Raw genomic sequence first — 19,927 nt, 5'->3', positions numbered from 1 at the left:
CACTGTGCCAATTGACAGTTTCTGTATTCAGCTCCATGTTTTGAGCACGGACTATAGTCACGAAGAAACTGATGTCAGCGCACCGGCAGGGGAGGGGTGTATGGACTCCGCTGACATTACATCCAGAGATGACGTCGCTGCTGAGTCGCTCTGCACCCTCTCCCGGTGCGCAGACGTACGGTCTCGGAATTGTTTTTTTCTGGAGCCTGGGGTAGGTTCTAAAGTAAGGAATCTGCAGCTAGATCCTCTCTCTACCATATACATTGTTACCGAAGGTAAGTAGCTTGTTCGTTACAACATATACAAATAATCAATTGTGGAGGGAGAAGGAAGGTGTGATCCATTCAGCTTCCTTAATTTTCAAATTCTCAAAATCAGGTGGGGAAGAATCACTTGTCCTGCATAACCTGGGTATGCAGGTCGCGGACCGATATGTCCCAAAATAAAAACCCTCATGCACGTTCATGAGGGTTTTTAATTTGGGACATATCGGTACGCGACCTGCATACCCAGGTAATGCAAGACAAGTGATCCTTCCCCACCTGATTTTGAGACATTACAACATATAGCCATAGCTGAAATTCTAATCCCAAAGGAATATTTCACTGTGAACATTGTAAAAGCATTCAAGAATGCCAAAGTGTAGAAGTGTACAAAACAAAATCTGCAACATTTTACTTGCAAAGAAAGATCCATTGTATTAAATCAAGGGAAAAGTCAACATCAGAAGAACAGTTGTAGAGGCCTTTAAATTAGCATGGCACGTTTAAATGAAATGAGCTCTTACTTTACTTCAAACGTAATTAAATTAAATCAATTCAAATTAAAGAGTATATAAATTTAACACTTTTTTTTAACTTTATTTTTTGATTTTGGTTTACATCTGAACAATGGGTTACCATAAACCTGTTGCAGGTCATACATTCCAAATATACAGTCTCGTCCGTCATTCTGACATTCAAAAAGCAATAAGCAAGTTACATCCAGTGGGACACATACTAATAATAAGCCACATTTACAGAAGTGACATTCCCATATGAAGTATGAGCAGCAATGGCACATATCCGCCCTGTCCCAGACCAAACCTGTCAGAGGAGCCAAAGATCCCTCTTCTCCCACCTCCCAGCCCATGTAGCGTTAATTACACTGCACTTCAAAGTGAGACAGGCCTCGAGGTACCCCCCCGTTTCATCAAGCGTTATCTACAGTAGTGGCATCCAACTCATCCGAGTCGTGCTGGAGTAAGTAGCCCTGAAGGGGTCCCCATATGTCCTTCGGTCTGGACGCCCTTGGAAGAGGTTCCACATATGTAGTTGTTTGTTCCTGGCAATACATGTCCACTAACCTTTCTTTGAACTTAGGAGCCCGCCCCCTACCCAATCTACAAGCAACTTTGCATTTAGCAAGTAGCAGCGATATAGCTGTGAACTTTCTATAGGATTTGGGATTCTGTGCTGTGTAACTAAGAAGGGCAATCATGGCATCCGTCTCAAGTGTATAATTGATCATTTTCCCAAGCGCTGTGTACATTTGGCCCCAGAACTCCTGCACTGCCGGGCACTCCCATGCAAGATTTAAAAAACCCGCCCCTTCCCTACTACATCTCACACCTGTCTTGTTCCTGGAGGTGAAAGCGGTATTTTCTAGCAGGGGTGTAATACAATTGTTGCAGGATCTTAAAATGTATAGCCGCAATCTGCAACTAGCCGAGATTTGCAAGGTTTGTGTATAGCAATAGTCCCACTGCTCATCTGTTATCTCGGACCCTAGCTCCTCTTCCCAATGTGTGCGCGCAGGATTTGGGACATTTTCATGTTGAGTGCGGATGCTTTTGTATAGGTGGGAGACTAAATGATTCCCATCCATGGATCCCAGCATGTTGTGTAATGGGACGAGATTTGCTGGCTCATTTGGAATATCCTGGAGGACCGCCTTCATCCCTTGTCTTAATCGTACATAAAGAAATACGTCCAGCGGGGTAGGCTGTATCCCCTGAAAGAGGTTCTCTGAGGACCGAAACTTGCCCTCCTGGAATAGGTCTCCCCACACAGTGACATGAATACGCGTGCATAGATTTTTAACCTGTTGCGTGCTTGTGGCGGAACCGTTCCGTCACGAGCCTCGGGTGGGCTGTGCCCATGACGGAACCGTTCCGTCACAAGCACAGCCCACCCGAGGCTCGAGACGGAGCGGTTCCGTCACGAGCACGGGAGCGCCGCGTGTCCCCCCTTAGCACTGTGGCAGAATAGCTGCTGCAGCTAAGGGGTTAAAACCCTTTTCCTGTAGCAGGGCTATGGCCGGGTGATATGTCAAGGGCAGCCGGAAGAGTAGAGAATGGGCTGTGAGAGGATGTCCGTTATACGATGCCATGCATCTACCGTGCACGTGACCACAGTGGAAGGTGTTGCACGCGCGCCCTTCTAGGTCCTTTAAATTTCACACAACATTACTTCAAGAAGAACTAGCGTTAGAAATACCCTACTACTACAAGATTTTCCGATATTCATATTAATGCACGTTTTTACATTTTTTACTCTACTAAAATCGTTTTTCACATTTCATAAACTGCATAATCTCCATTATTGATTTGCAAAATCTCTAGCCTGCAGTTCATTGATACACATTTTTGCCCCCCCTTTTCTAGCAAGTGCATTCTCAACAAAAGGCATAAAATCACTAGGCCACTTCACATAACATCAAAATTAACATCAATATATGTCTGTAAACAACATATGCATTTAGAGTTTATCTCAACTTGCTTGTGTAATCATGTTACCATATGAATATCTTGTCTTCATCTCACATTTTAAAGCGCGCTTTTACAGTGTCAATTATTACTTACCTCTGTCTCAAGTGTCACTGTCTTTCGGGTGCATGTGTACTTTCAGCCTTTCGTGTTTTCTGTGTATGAATGTGTATAATGATTTTAAAAATCCTGCTGGGTCACATTCAAGCAGCCTAGATCCTACAAACAGTATCGTGCTCCAGGCCTGGACTGTTATTTGTAGCGTTTTCTGTTGCTTTTGTTTGATTTGGTGTTATATGGTTAAAGTTGTCTGAGTCTAGTGCAATTCTAGCCCTCCTCGTGTGTGGCTGTGCAGCGCAGTTGGGCATGTGTTTGACTTTTGTTTGGGGGGGTGGGGGTGGGGGGGGCGATGCTGCAAGTCAGCATCCACAGGCTTCATCCTAAGTGTTTGTTTTTCGTTATTTCCATTCATTTATTTCAATTCACGTTCTTTTTTAGGTCAGATTATTCTGTGCAGTAGCTATTAATATGTTGTATGTGTGTTGGGCAGGCGGGCCACTAGAGCCAAATTTTGGGGGGGCTGGAAAATATTTCGGGGTGGCTAATTCTTCCAACCACGGACAGAGTGGCTGTAAGAAGGGGTGAACCCACAACAAAAGCCTCATTTACAATTATTTGGTCTTTTTAAGTACTCGGGTGCAGCTGCAATTTGATGCTCGCCAGCCTGCGAAGCTGTCTCTGGCCTGGCTGACAAACACAACGGGGGGGCTTAAGCCCCGTGAGCCCAATGGGTGTTGCGCGCCTGGTGTTGGGTGTAGTGTATGAGTCATGTATTATTGCAGTTAACCCCTTCGATGCTGATGACAGAACGGTTCCGTCATCAGCGTCGGTTGAGCTGTGCTGATGACGGAACCGTTCCGTCATGACTCCGCCCACGCAAGGCGGAGTCAGCATGGGCGGGGAATTAGCGCCGCACGGATGCGGTTAAAAGAAAGTTTTTAGTTGCCTGGATTTTGGTTTATTTTCATTACTGTAGTATTTGGTGTGTGATTTACGTCCATTTCCTTTAATCATTTTATAGACAAATTAAACAATTTCAGGTCAACTTTTTTTTATCATTCAATGGTGATTCGGTATAAATGATGTTGTTGTCTCACTGTACGTTCTACTATATCTGCAGTTCATGTTACCGGAGTGTGTTTTATCATCTTTAAATATTGGCGGTGTTCTGGTTTATCTTCAATAGCTCTGGTGTTCAAGGTGGAATTCTGTTTAATATCCTGTTTTCCATCCGTTTAGGAGTTTTTGCAGTACTGTTTTTTTTTTTGTCCTGAATCCCTTAATGATATTTCAGTGCAGCCTTCCCGAAATTAAAAGTTTAATTTTGGTTAGCTTTTTATGGTCGGAGGGTACCAAATATATTTCCTTCATCTTTGTGGGTAACCTCCTACCTGTTATGTGTAGGCTGTGTAAAGGCAGACTATATAGGTTACTTGGGACGTTTTTTGTGGGTTTTTTAGGTCACCTTTTTGATGGTGTTTCTTTAATGTATGACATGCTCCCTTACCTTTCCGCATGCATCGGCTGTCCTTCTCACTCCAAGTAATTTCACTTCCTGCAGGACGACGCACGGGCAGACGCGGTGGACAGCCTGGTACGAGACATCCAGAACACACAGTGCCTGCTGAACGTCGAATACTCTGGGGTGGGCTGTCCCCTCGTCACCCTCCAGTATATGGACTCCAAGGATGATGTGGGCCTGGGCTTGGTGAAGGAAGGCCTGGTGATGGTGGATGTGCGGAAGGAGAAGCAGTTTCAGAAAGTGGTAGGTGGAACTCTTCTTGCATGTTACCTGCCCAGAGGTGCATAGGTGTATGCTTCAGTGTACCAACCTTTCTACCCTATAGCTTCTGCGTGTACTTACTGGTGCTAGTTTCTCCATTGTGTCTCCTTACCAAGGCCTGAGCAGCTCGCTGCATGCTGTTGCATTCCCTTCCGGAGTGCTTTTTAACCACTCTCCTGCAGACTTTGCGCACGGAGATCAAATCAAATGTCTTAAAAAATGGTTTCAACTATCACGTTAATTTACTTTGTGGAAAGAGTTGCTTTGGAAATGTAAACCCAAATTGCCTATCTTTTTGCTTAAAAGTTGCCTTATTTAGTCATTTCTAAGCTCCTTACTCTTTTGTATGTGCACAGCTTATTTGTGATTTACAAAACTTGAAAATGAAGACCTGGCTTACTTTTGCATTTCTATCATTATTTATTTATTTTGATCTGATGCTCATACAGTCAGGGATCCACTGAAGAGCAATGATAAAAACAAGCTGATCCCAAATCATGCATCATGTTATAGCACAAATAATTGCCTTTTGTTTCACGACTCTTCGTGCCATCAAGGGCACGGCTTGGTAAGGCACACTGTATGGATTTGTTAGTGCGTGAAAGGGTGTACAGGTTGTTCATTATTTCATACCAGGCAATCGATAAAATGTCTATGCATTATTCTCAATTCGTACTCTTGAGTGTTTCCGTAAACATTCACTGCATTATATTTGTGGTCGGAGATTTACATGTGATTTAGAAATTAAGCACTTAGTGTGCAGATGTTTACATTCAAATGCAATAGAGCAAGACGTGTATCAGCACGGTGACTCCAAAATATGCCTATTTGCCATTAAAGTGAGAGCACAATATAGCCCCTTCCTTTAATGTTACTTCCTGTGATGCCCTGCCAACTGACCTCATTGAGCACTAACTTTGATAATTTGTCTCCTATGTTTTAGGTCTGTTGCCTTGGGTTACAGCTGTTATTAAAATGGTGCAACATTAGATTATTCTGAGGTTTTTTTTCTACTGGAGAGGCAACCTGTTTCTTTGCTTGTCGAGATTGCACAGTTGCACTTATAGTCTCAATCTAACACAATGTCCTGATCTTTCTCACTCCAGCCTTCTAAACAACATACGATGAGCTATCTGTAAAGCAAATATATAAATACAACGTAGTGTTGTATATGTCAGCCATCACTGTTTCGTCCATCCTCCCAACAGTGTCCGTGCTTCGGACCTCAATCTTATGTCACTACTTACTGGACTGTTGCTACAAGCTCAGGAGACTTTTGTCCTTTTGTGGCATGATCGTTCTCCAGCAAAGCATTTATACTCAATAAATAAATACAAATTTATTTAGTGTAATCCCATAATGAAGGGGACGCTGTGAGGTGTGTAGACTATGGGGGTGGTGGGAGTGATGCATCTTTTCTGTTGCATGTTTTTCGTTTCATCTTTTCCCTATCCTGGAGTTTCTTTTTCTGTTTGTCAGAAGCGTTGCAGGGTTGTGTTTTCTGAGAGATTGAAAGCGTGTGCTTGTCTGTGCGTAGGAGTTGGCCTTGACGGAGGCCGATCACGCGCGGCTAGAGAGTGAGTTTGCGAATTGGTAATTGTTCCCAGCTCCAAGGCGGGCTTCACATCATTCCTTCCTAATTCAACTGTGCTCTGTGTCGGCTTTGTAATCGAGGATTGATTCTCTGCCTCTCAGCACTGTAATCTCAGCTGCTCCCCTGCCTTACAGCGTTGCGAGATCTTATTATGCTGTGAAATATGGTGCATCCTGACTGCTCGCTCAGGTTCTTGCTGTAAAGGCTGCCTGATGGATCCCATTTGATGTGAGGGGAGAAGGCCACATGGTCCTCTAGATTTCTGTGTTGGAGTAGAGAAGTTGGATCCTGGATAAAGCACTGGTCTGTTGTCCTATTCTGTTCCTGCGTGTTTCATGAGAACATTTTGGATTGGGTCAGAGATAGTGCTGCAAAATTGCAACCATTGGGAACCACTAGTGTCCATGTGACATATTTTGGGTTTCACGCAAGTTAACTGTTACCCCTTTTGTTCAGTCTAAACATTAGACCGCTAGGAAATAACTTTGAGGACCTATTTTACGTCATTAGTCACTTAGCATCGTCATGTGCACTGTTCTTCCATGCATACATACAATTGAGAAAGGTGGTTATTGTTAAGGTGCATTTACCTTTGTGCAGGCTCCAAGGAATCCATGACTGTTAATGATAGTATCTGTATACAAAAAAGTCCTAAAGTCTATCCACAAAGGAATGTTCATCGATATATGAGCAAACCAGATCCTAGGTACTCAGAACTGTAGTACTGAAGATCAATAAGAAAAGGTCTTTTGATTGATTAGAGATGCAAAAAGAAAAAAGAGGAAGAAAAACCAGAAAAAAGGAGGCAAAAAACTCTGTCACGGATCATTGGTGTCCCATCATTACACTTTGCGTGTCCAATGATAGTATCTGGCCAGGAGTCTCCACCTAGATGAAGACTGCTTCTAAAGCTTGATCTCATACGATGGACCTGTTGATGGTGGATTCTGAACTTATCCTAAAGTCGGACACTGGTGGTGTGAACTTACCAGCATTAATGGTGTTCATGAATTAACTGTAACTTGAATGTGTCACCTTTGCCCTGCTTAACATCATCAAGACTTATCTACCAAATAACCTGTGTGATGTAAGCTGTTTTTTGTTTTTTTTGTTAGAGGACAGTTGTGGCATCGGGAGGTATTGTGGGGACTTGTTTTTAGTCTTGTTATCTCCTTACTATGAACTGTGAATGGTATGTTTTTATTAGACACAAAAGCCCCTTTTATAACTGAATGTTGCAGCTCAAATGTGTAGACCGGCCTCTTGCTTCAGGTATGTACCTCTGTACTTTCAGAATTTTGCTGACTGTTTTTGATGATCCAAGTCAAATAAAGCTGGCCATAATGACTTGTACAACTTTACAGGGTCTGGGTCCACTATGTTTGCAGCCTTCACGTGCACCATATTGACCGCTTTGAATCAAGAGTGTACTTTTCAGAAGCCAAGCAAGAATGTAACCTGGGTCGGGTCAAATATCTGGCTCTGGGTTGGCTCGCGAGCCAGAGCAGTGCCAGTTTGAGCAAACCAGGCACTATTCCCTTCCAAACCTAATGCCATTTTATGTAAAAACTAGTGCTTCCATTATGTGCCCACAAGTGCAGTCCGCTAATCTAATGTATTAAATTGAAGTACGCTTGTTGAAGAAATTACTTAATTTTGAAGGGCCTTTGTCATACCCTTTTACGAAGTGTGTTGCATGCTTTACACGTCAAATCTTGTGATGGCTCGGCTTGTGCTTTAGTTATTATGACCAAGTGAGACCTCTGGCTTGCCTCGCACTCTGAACTTGTTGTCTCCTGCATCTCTAAACCACACTGACTTTTAGATCAGAGTGAGAGCGACGAACAGCCGACCAACAGAGGGTATACTGGTAAAGTTAAGTTCTCAAAAGATGTGGTTTTATCTGCTTAGTGATTAAATAGTTATTTCTAAACAAATGGACGCAGGCCTGCCAGCTTACAGATACCTCTAATTGTGTGAGAGGAGGTGGGGCCTATATGGGCATGGGCCGGAAGCCCATTGCTTTTATGAGGTATGAGGGAGCAGGATCATGGGGAGTACAGCAGCAGCCCCTCCCTTAGGGTGACCGGAATCTTAAAGCCAAAAACCGAAACATTTCCCCAAAATAGAAGGACTACAATTTTACTTCCACACAGTGCACAGAATGACAGTGCTCCTTAGCAGATAATTATAGAAGAGGCAGTAAGAACGTACATAAAATGCTATTTTTAAAGCCAGTAGGGTGCCTGTTAATTAAATTGACTTCTTATAACAGCAGCTAACTATCACTGCTTTGCAAAACTTAAAAAGATACCGCCCAGCTTTATCAGCTGACCGTCTCTAAAAACCGGGACATGAGCTTAATTTCTTGAAATTTGCCGGAGCAGCTCGTGAAACAGAGACTGTCCGGGCAAATCCGCCTGGTCACCCTATACCCTACCCTCCTGTCAAAGCCAAAACAAAAGCTTCGGAGGTGGCTGCTAATATTCTGAGGATTTTACAAAACCCCCCATGAACATCAGCAGTTCCCAGTCTCCAAACATGAGCAGGGAACCCACGCTGCTCTGGGGTTTCCAGCTCATGTTATCTCCTTACTGGTAGACCGTGTGAACAGAGTCAAAATCATGTAATACACGGTAGGGCCATATGTGTTGGCAGGTCTGTGGGCCGTCTTATTAGATGTGACCACAATTGTTTTAAAGCCAGAAAAAAACCTACATTGCATAGTCCTCATCAAAACGTAACATTTTACAAAAGGAATAAAACTACATATCAACAGGTTCGAAATATATTAACAGTAGTTCAAATTAGCAATTGCATTTTACATAAACATTTTATATGGAACAACCATAGAAATGTTTCATGTCGAACTTCGTTTAAAATCATTCACAGGCAGAGACCCAGTACAAAAGTTCTTGAGCCACTGCTCTACGAAATGAATTCAAATGATCTCAGAGTGCAAGTGCTGATCAGATGAAGTGCACATTTTGTGTTATATGTTTGAACCTCTTAGAACCTAGAACAAGCGCAAATACCTACATGTTTTATGTTAAATGTTTGCAAGTCAGAAGGGCAACGAAGCGCAGGCAGATACGTTCAAAGTGAAAGTCCCATAGAAACCACGGGTGGGCGGCAAAAAGCCGAGCGGGGACCAGGAGGGGAGGGACGGGGAGAGGGGGCCGGGGCTCGGAGGGGATAGGAGAGGACAAAAGGGTGATTTAGAAAGTCCAACACTTTATCCGTCCCGGGTACTCATAGTTCCAAGCCAATTAGTCATAGGTTCCCAGACTACCAAGCCCCTTTTTTTTTTTGCCATCCGACCTTTTTTGGCATAAATTGCCCATTCCAACCTATACGTAGCGCGCAATCTCGCTTGCCATTAGCCAAAAGAGGGGGGATTCAGATCCTTCCAGTATGTTGCTATACATATCCGCAGAATGGACATTGCGACAAAAATTAGAGCCCCACCTTCTTTCGTATTTATTTGCTCGTATATCCCTAACATAATGGTACTAGGTGTAAGATGAATATCTAAAGAGAGGATTCTGCTTAAAAAACTTTAAACCTCTATAATTAAGGGCTTAAGTTAAGGGCATGTAGCAAACATGTGTATTGCATCCGCGCTGTATTCTGTACAACGCGGGCAGTTGGCACCAGGACCCGTTGACCATTTAGCGATCCTACTTTGTGTTATGTATTAAAAAAAAGCCAGTTTTATAAAATTGCGCTTGCAATTTGGAAGATAGGAGATACCTTTATTACTGGCATTTATAGAGCGCAACCAAATACCCTTGGGTGTCTCGGTGCTAGACTGCAGTAATGTCTCTCCTTAGAAGTAGGAACAGAAGGCTATGTGAATGTGTTACTGGTCAAATAACCACGTTTTCAATTTTTTCCTAAACTGTAGGAGTGAAGAGCTGGATTTAACGTAGTAGGGTAAGGTATTCCAGATCTTGGAAGCTGCAACATGGAAGCGACGGTCGCCCCAAGTGACTGTCTTACTACGTGAGGTGATTAGTTGCTTCAGTCCTAGGGAGCGGAGTGCTCTGACTGGTTTGTAAGGTTTTAATTGCTCTTTCAGGAAACGAGGTCCCTGATCCTGCATTACCTTGTAGACTATACACATGGCTTTAAACTTTATCCTATTTTGGATCGGTAGCCAGTGATAGGCTCTCAGAGTGTCCGAGATGGGAGCAAATTTGGGCGTTTTGGATAGCAGACGTGCGGCCGCATTTTGTACCGTCTGAAGCTTTTTTGTGACTCTTTTTTGAGCGTTCAGGAAGAGGCCGTTGCAATAGTCCAGAGTAGTAAGGACCAGTGATGTGACCAGAGTCTTAGCGGCCGTGTCAGGTAGAAAAGGCAGGATTTTCCTGATCATCCTGAGTTTAAAATGGGCCGTAGAAGCTACCTTATTGGCATGGGCCATAAAGTTGAGCTGGTCATCAAATATAACTCCCAAATTTCTGACCTTAGAGGTGGGACAAGGTGGAGTGCCAAAAGTTGATGGCCACCAAGTTGTCGGCCAAGATGGTGAAAGGTTACCGAAGATGACTACCTCCGTTTTTTCGGAGTTTAGCTTCAAGCAGTTACCTGCCATCCACTCACCTATGGCAGACATGCCGGATTGGAACCGTCCGGCTACCTCCTGACCGTCGCCCTTAATGGCCAGCACCAGCTGCGTGTCGTCAGCGTAAGAGGTTAGGCTCATCCCATGGGCTTTGATGACACTAGCAAGGTCCGACACATAAATGTTAAAAAGTGTCGGACTTAGGGATGAGCCTTGAGGAACCCCACAAGGTAACGACCGACTGGCAGATTGAAAAGAGCCCAGTGCGATAGCCTGGGTTCTGTTAGCCAGAAAGGAGGCCAGCAAGTTTCTCGCAGTGGACTGGATACCCATTTTTTCGACACGGTTGACTAAGGTCTTATGGTCAACCGTGTCGAATGCTGCGGAAAGATCTAAGAGTACCAGCAGGGCTGTCCCTCCTTGGTCTCGGATGGCTCTTATATCATCCGCTGCTTTAATAAGAGCTGTTTCCGTCCCGTGGTATTTACGGAACCCAAACTGGGTATCATCGAGCAGATTATATCTCTCTATATAATCTGACAGCTGTTGGTTCATAGCTTTCTCCGTGATTTTCGCTAAAAATGGGAGACTTGCTATAGGTCGATAGTTTTTCAGCTCTTGTCTGTCGAGATTGGCTTTTTTTAGTAAGGGCTTGATCAGAGTGTTTTTCAAGGAATCCGGGTAGGATCCAGAGCACAAGATGGTATTACAGACTAGGGTAAGGGTGGGAATGATAGTGTCTGAGACCATAGTCAGCACTGATGTAGGGCAAGGGTCCAAGGCTGAACCTGATTTAACTGATTTCAGTAAGATCTTAGTTTGATCAGTAGTTAAAGGATTAAAACTTGTCAGAGAATTGCTCAGGGCAGACAGAGGAGGATGGGTGGGGATGGGAGATGATTCTGAGGTAAAAGCTTGATATATATCGTTTACCTTCGCAAAGAAAAACTCTGACAGTGCATCGCATAGTGATTGCGAGGGAGGAGGTGTTAAATCAGGTGTGTTACCCGATAATGTTTTAGCAATATTGTATAACTGTTTGCTAGAGTTTTTGGCTTGTTCTATATGTTTAGAAAAAAAGAGCTTTTTTGCTGCCGTTATCATGGATTTATACGTGGCTAGGGCGTCTTTATATTTGTCCTTACTTTCGCTGTCATAAGCTCGTCGCCAGTGCCTTTCCCTATTCCTTGTTAGTTGTTTTTGTGTTTTTAGCTCTTTTGTGTACCATTGGGCAGTCGGGGTACTCCTGTTTCTCGAAAGAGACTTAATAGGTACTAGTTGCGAGGTGGCCACACTCAGCCATTCATGGAATTGGTGTGTAGCAACACTGGGGTCATTGGATAAATCCGGTCTGAGTTTGTTTAATAGCGTGTTTAAGCTATCATAGTTTAAATCCTTCCATGCTTTGAAAGGACCTGGCTTAAGGTGAGGGGTCTTTTTGCTCAATTGTTCTTTAATGGTCATGTTGAAGAAGATGGCCGAGTGGTCTGTCCAGGTCATAGGAAGAGTGTCGGTGACATGTAGATCTTCGATGTTTGTGAATATGCCATCAAGCGTATGTCCTGCTTGATGGGTTGGGGTGTTAACCAATTGCCTGAGGCCGATTAATTCTAGGTCTGATGTAAGGGAAATAGAGTCCTTGTCGTGCTTTTGTTCAAGATAGAAATTAAAATCGCCCATGATGGTGGTGGAGTCATCTGTGGCTATGGATTCAGTTATAATCCCCAGATTGGCTAGGAACGCTGCTCTGGACCCAGGGGGTCGATATAAGAGCACTCCCTTAAAACTGAAGGAAGGGGTGAATTTTATAATAAAATGCATGGCTTCACATGCCATGACTGGAATAGGGGAGGTGCGGATTTCAAATTGATCTCTAATTATAATGGCTAATCCTCCACCTCTGTTTTTCACCCTGTCCTGCCTGTGGACAGTGTATCCTTGTGGAACTGCCGTAACCAGGTCCGGGGCAGAAGCATCATCAGTCCATGTTTCTGTTACGTACAGTGCATCTAAATTATAGTCAATAATAAGGTCGGCGATCTCTTGGCAGTGTTTAGGCAAGGATCGAGCGTTGATAAGGGCCATGTTAATATGCTTCGTCTTGGTGTGCTTGTTGGAATTTGTGCTAGGCCCATAGCAGAACAAAAAACATTCGGTGGAATATTCAATTTACGCTGCCATTTAACGTCCGTTTTGCTCATGTCATCTGGCCGCTGTTCATTCAGGAAAGAATAGATAGTTCCTATCCTTGGCAAGTTAGGGCTTAGTAGTTTATCAATAAAGCCAACCGCTGAGAACCCTGCTTATGTATTAAATAGTTAATGATCGCCTGGTATTGAAAGATCTGATTGTTCCCCAGTTTAAAACAATTTTGCAAGTCTTGAAATGACCGGATGCAGCCGGTGCTAAACAGATCCCCCGATCTGCTAACACCTGCCGAATACCATTGATGAAGATGTGCATGTTTAAATATCAGTGGCAGGTTATCATTGTTCCAAATACCTTGCAAACATTACAGAAGACCCTGAAAGAACTAAGCATAGTCTTAATCAAACTCTCTTGTAGTAGCCAAGTTCAAGTTGACGCCAAAGACATCCCCTTACATTTTCCCCCAGAAGTAGAAGGTAAGGAGAAGGCACTCCTGATGGACTTAACCCCTTCTGTGCTGCGCGAATTTTCCCCCGGTGCTGAACGTTCCATTGGGCCTATGGAACCATGACGGAACAGTTCCGTCATAAGCACAGGCCACCTTATGCTCATGACGGAACCGTTCCGTCATGAGCATGGAAGGGGTTAAAGCACAGTCCTCGTATAATAATTCGCAAGAATGTTGTAGCGCTGCAGCCTAATAATATAATTTTAAGTTGGGTAGAGCCCAGCCTCCCCTCTCCCTGGGTAGAGCGAGGAGATTAAAGGCTCTTCTTGGCTGCGTGTAGGCCCAGATGAACCTCGAGAAAATTTTGTCAAACATGGCGAGTGTACAGTTGTTAAAAACGAGCGGGATTGTCCGAAAAAAAATAGAGTAACTTAGGAAAATGTCATCTTCAGGACATTACATCTTCCTACGATAGTTAGATGCAAGTTATCAATTTTCCGGCGTGATTTCTCCATATTAGTGACAAGAGGAGTCCGATTTTCTGATACCAACGTATCTAGGTCTGAGACTATGTTAACGCTTGAATATTTCGCCTTCTCAGTTATTCTGCTGTCAGCCCAGCTTATTCTCCCATTGACAACAATCAGCGTTTTAGTTATTTATTTAGGGCATAGCCAGAAATTGATCCAAATTCCTGAGCTTCTTGTTCCAGAACCCTGATGGCAGACTCTCGTTCAGCAGTTATTATAGCTAGGCCATCAGCATAAGCCATGATCTTTGTGTCTATGCCGAATCTGGTCACTGGCAAGATAGAGGGATTTAGCTTGATACTTTTTATGAAAGGGTCAATGTAGAGAGCAAAGAGTAGGGGTGAACAAGGACACCCCTGCCTCGTTCCTCTCGTGATCTTGATTTGCTCTGTCAAACCGCCATTAATGAATATTTTAGAGGTAGGATCTTGATAAAGTGCCTGCACTGCCTGAACTATTCTAGGCCGAAACCAGTCCTCCTCATGATAGCCCACAGGAATTGCCAGTAGACCCGATCAAACGCTTTTTCTGCATCTAAAAGAATTAATGATATCGGGTCTCCTGACACTTCTGCGGCATCAAATAAGGTAATAGGGCGATGGACGTGCTCGGTAGTGCCTTTTTTAGTATGAATTGGTCATATGTTGTAAATGTGACAATACCAATAAAAATTATTATATAAAAAGAGCATTATTTCTGAACAAGGTGCTAGTGGCGGTGGCATATCACGACTAGTGACATTGTAATCTTAGATCAAGTCTTGAAGCCATTTTCCTTTACCACAGTTTATGTATTGGACAAATTGTGTTTTAAGCAGTGCAGCACAGTTTGCTTAGGAAAGCGATCACTCACACAAACTCTTCTTCTGTTTTTGGGCCAGTCCAACCTGGCTGAGTCCTCCGTTCAAGCAAATGGGCCTTTTTCAGTACACGTCAGATTCTTCTTAGGATTTAATGTCAAGTGCCTCCCCAGTCTTGAACAACGTGAACGGATTAGCTATTTTTTTGTTGCAACTTTGTGTAGATTTTAACTTCCGAAGCTTTAGGCGTCACCTCGTAATAGTGCTCTGGTCTTCTCCTCTGGGTCCCACTTATGCGTCCTGTCTCCCTACCTGATCTACCCCACCACACCCCCTTCTGCCCTCTCTAGCTCTAACACCTGGTCTCCCTCATTCTTATCTCGACTTTCGCCCCACCTCTAGTTTCTCCCTTGATAGGGTGGCTGGTGATGTGTGAACTGCTTGTTCCTTTTCCAGGATTGGATGTTGTATTGGGCAGTTGCCTTGGTGGGTATTAATGTAGGTGTTACTCGACTAAACCGTATAGTTCATCCTAAAGAATGTGTTCTGTAACCGAACTTTCCAAAGAAGGTGCACAAGACTGCACATGAATGGATGCTCCTCTGTATAGGACACAAGCAAATAGCTTCTGAGTCTGAGGTGTGTGGTGTCCATGGGGCGTCATTGCTGGATTCCAAATTTTGAGATGCTGTCCTGATCTTTGCAAAGAGTTCTCATAAAATTCCCAGCCTTTCTTCCACTTGATATTGGGTGACTTACTGGGGAAAATCACTCCTCTATGTCCTACATGGCGCCCCACCTCTGATCCTGTGCGGCTGCCCGATTCAGATAGCCACAGATGGCTTCACATACCTGGGAGTCTTCATCTCCAAGGAGCGGGCCACTCGATACGAGCAAAATCTCTTGCTGCCCCTACAAAGGCTCAAGAGAGACACCGCCACCTGGAAAAACCTCCCGCTGTTCCTGCTGGGCCGGGCAGCGCTATTTAAAATGATGCCGCTGCCACGGTTTCTCTACGCCTTCCAAAACTACCCCGACTTAGTTCCGCCAAGTTACTTTGCTGCCATTGAGGCCACCCAGAGAGACCTTCTTTGGATCGGAATGCCCCGGATCTCCTTACAAAAACTCACGCTTGGGTGGTTTGATGGGGGGATAGCGCTCCCGGACATCCGGAAATACTATCTCTCGGCCCTTAATCAGGGTACCTATTGTGCTGGGAATGACCCGGGGTACGGGATGGATAAATGTCTCCTTTTGGGCGGGAACTTTGAGGCTGCCCTCTACTCTAGACTGGGTAGGTACTGTCTCTCTGGACCTACAAAGCACTCTGTACAGTTGTGACACATAGTTCAAAAGAAACTGGGTTGGACTGACAAACTTACACTAGCAACTCCTCTTAGGGCCTCGTAAAACTGGGCACACTTAGCCGCACAAAAGGATTCCGCAACTGGGACCTGATAGGAATATCTCGTATCAAAGATCTGTGGGGCCCGGACTGGGTAAAACCATTTGATACTCTCAAACACACTTATGACCTAACCCGGACAGAACACTTCCGCTATATGCAGATCAGGCACGCACTTCAAGCCAATATTCCCCCAGTGACAACTCCCGGAGTCCTCCCCACTCGAGGACAGACTGCTTGATGACCAACCCCCGAAGAGGGCTATCTCTCTCACATACAAAAAACTCATTATTCACACCCCGGACCCGTTGCTAGCTCTTGGGGGGAAATGGGAGGCAGATAGACTCTAAATTGATGATGAAGAATGGTGAGAGGCGCTTGCATCCCCCAGGGAAATAGTAATCTCGGCAAAACTTAGACTGATCCAGTTGAAGATCCTGCACCGAGTTTATATCTCTGGCACAAGGCCAGTCCCGATGGGCCGCAGTGAAGATGGGCTCTGTCGCAGGGGGTGTGGTTAGGTTGGTACCTTCTTACACATAATATGGGAGTGCCAGGTGCTACAGGCCTACTGGACACGGGTGCTCAACTGCATGCGTGAGGGGAGGAACTGCGCCCAGAGGCTAAGGGGTGACTTCTAAATATCTGGCAGCCCTCCGACCTACCATCCAAAGAAACTATGGGTGACGTTAGGGCTCGCATTGGCAAAAAGAAACATTGCGAGATTGCAGGGGGCAGTCTCACTACCAACAGTCAGTTCCTGGAAGAAGGATATGGAATGGTGTATGGTCCAGGAGAAGACAGTTTGACGCCCAGGGATGTCCCCGAAAGTGGGTTGCAGCGTGGTCCAACTGGAATGACTGTTGTGGTAACATATATGAACCCCTCACATTACCTCCATTGACGAGCTAACTGAACTACGATTTCCCCTGTAATAGACGTAATTCCGAGATTAACTGTGATATGGGAGATTTGTAAAACCTGTGACTTTCCTACAGATACTATGTAACAAATGTATTCCTTGTGTGTGACGACTACCCTATTTAGTTCTTTTTGCAAATAAAAAAATTAAAAATATATATATATATTGGGTGACTTGTTTCCCTTTTCCTCAGGGTCGGATTGGGTTGAAAATAGGCCAGTACACCCAAAATAAGTACCGTATGCCACTTTCGCAGTTTGCGGTCTTTCACAGGCCTTCAACTGATTAGTACTGGGGGATTATTTGTGGCAAACTATACGACTAAAGATGGGTTCTTTTGCCTGCCCTCCGTCCACCCTTTACTCAAAGCCCTTTTCATTCTTTCATATCCCAGCTTACCTTCACCACCCTTCTTTTCTTCCTTTTTTTCCATCTCCACCCCTCCTATCTTCCTACCGTTTTCATATTTTTACCCTTTTTCTCCTCACACCTGTTCTTTCTGCCTTTCCTCCTAACCACCTGTGTTCCTATCTCCCCCTGCCCCCCATATCTGTTTTCGGTGTTTCTACTTTTTCCATTAATCTTCTTTTCCTCCCCTCTGGTGCCCCATCTTTCGCTCCCCAGTCTCTCACCTTTCCTCTTCAGTCATCATACCATGTTTCCCTCTTCTCAAGTATTAAGTAATCCTGTCTTGCACGTAGCCCTTCTCTTACTGCTTCATTTCCTCATGGCCAGCTTTTTGACTTTTTTACTCCCCTCTGCTCCCAACCTTTTCCCATTGGTCCTTGCTGTCATTTTTTCTTTCTTTCTTCTTCCCGTTTCCCCTCCCTTCATTTCCTCCACATTCTTAGCCTTGGTGACTGAGCACATTTTTTGAAAATCTTGCTTAAGTGACCTCCTCCAAATCAGGCCCTAGTCTCTTGAAAAGATAAAGTTGCGATTGGACACTTAGTCCACCGAGTATGATTACTTGTGTTGTTCCATGTGTGGGCTCAAATCCCTCTCTTATCTCCTGGAGTAAGTGTTCACTGCTTCCTATCGCTTACTTTTGCCAGACAAGTGTAGAAGTGGAGTAACTTGGTTATCCCATTGGATTAAAATAGTATTTGTCGTCCTGGACATGAATGGTATGCAGGATCCACCATGGATTGTGCTCCGTAACCCCCATCTACCCGAGGGCCCAGAGAAAAGTCCTCACTGTCTACTTCTACCTTCATACAATTATCTGGGGAGCTTTGAAACTGGTTTGTTTTAGTTCACTTCCAGTACTGAGGTAGAAGAGGGGCAATTCACTGGGGCTTTACAGAGACCACAAGGTGTGGGCAGTTCTACGCCCACCCCCAGATGCAGCCCAATGCCCACGGTCTAGCCATGGCACTAAGGTTTTTTTTAACATTTAAATCGGGCTTCAGTGCTTCACCAAAAGGTGCTGGTAGCAAGCACTTAACATTTTGTGCAGTGCCCCCAATACAACAGCAGTTCCCTTGTGACAGACGTTAATAAGCATTTTATCAGAACCACCCCCACCCCAGATATGATCTGATGGACACATTGGAATCTGTGGAGCTAGAATAGTTTCCTGCCATGACACTAAATTGTGTACTCTTGAGCAATCTTTTTAATTCCTCTGCTTCTGTTTATATGCAACAACGGGCAGTACTTAGTAGCAACCTCAACACTGGGTGTGTGATCATTAATCTGGACTGGAATTTAAACCCCAAGATATATTACCTCAGATGTGTGGATGAGGGAGGGGACAACACCCCGGCTCTCAGCCTATTAACTGATATTTGGTACAGTGAGAACAAATGATGTAGTGCCTATGCCTCTGCCCTGCTCTCTTCCTTTGTGATAACTTTCTAATAGGCTCAATAAAGGATAATGAGCGCCATGGGCAAATACCCTGGGCAGGCCTTATGCAAAATTTCACTTATAAATAATTGTATTGTATTTTATTTCTAAATGGGTATAGTTAGCCGTGACCTGCTCCACCTGTGTACCTGGCTGAAGAAACCCCATAGAACACTATTTAAAGTATTGTCTTAGGCGGTTGGAATAGACGGACTGTAAGCATAAGAAAGATGTTGTTGAATACAAACCTTTGAAGACATCCCTGAGTGGCTGAGAACACATTCCTAAATTTCTGAAGCCTCGTTTATATTTTCCATATCCTATACAGGAAAAATAGTTTCATGTTGCATACTTACCGTTTTCTCCATCTGGATAGGATGGACTGGCCATCTACATTGAAGACCCTATCTGTTGGTTCAGTGTCACTTCAGAGAAAGTGTTTGAATCCCTCCTTGTTACCTTCTTCAACGTTGAAAACCTATTTCTGACTCTGAGAAGGGTGCTCTTCAGCAGCAAGCAACCCCAGCCTCCCAGTCACCTTTTAAGCATGCACTGGACCTATCACCGCAGTTCCTCTGCGTCAGACTCTGAGAAGCAAAGGCATGATACTTCGTGCTGTACAGGCCTGGGGCGGATTATAATCCCTCTGTACATGACCATGGGTGGCCAGACTGTGTGCGCGTAGGCCTGGGGCCAGAACTGGACTTAAACAGTGTAAGGGGGAAAAAAGCGCCCACAGCTGTCCTCACCCAGTAGGCCTCAGGTCCGCCTTCTCAATCAAACCCTGCTTTTCTTTCAGGCAGTGCTTTAAATGGGCCGGTACTCACTGGAACAGAATACCAGCACTTTATAATGTTCTTCCCTTAAGTACCAGAACTACTTCTCAGATAAAGAGTACCAGTACTCATAGGGGCCTGGCTTCGGTGCAGGTGGTGCTGTGCTCAAAGCACACAAAAGGAGATGATGGACGGAGTGCGGAAACTTTTCATTCACTCACCCCTACTGACAGATCTGGGTTGAATCCTTCACCGTTTTTTAGCTCTGTTTGCCCCCCTCCCCCCCCCCCTCCCCCCC

The 19,927-nt window shown here is 44.5% G+C and overlaps 1 protein-coding gene across 1 annotated transcript in view; it reads left to right on the top strand.

Moving 5' to 3' along the window:
• SND1 (staphylococcal nuclease and tudor domain containing 1) overlaps positions 1-19,927 on the top strand; it is a 2,099,018-nt gene that overhangs the window by 2,033,705 nt on the left and 45,386 nt on the right. The window contains exon 22 of the mRNA XM_086918876.1: positions 4,368-4,571. Within this exon, the coding sequence (XP_086775002.1) occupies positions 4,368-4,571 (204 nt within the window). The remainder of the gene's footprint in view (positions 1-4,367; positions 4,572-19,927) is intronic.

This window comes from Lissotriton vulgaris, chromosome 1_1 (assembly GCF_964263255.1).
Source record: "Lissotriton vulgaris chromosome 1_1, aLisVul1.2, whole genome shotgun sequence".
NCBI lineage: Eukaryota > Metazoa > Chordata > Amphibia > Caudata > Salamandridae > Lissotriton > Lissotriton vulgaris.
Note: the sequence above shows the minus strand (reverse complement) of the source record. Positions and strands in the feature narration are given on the sequence as shown.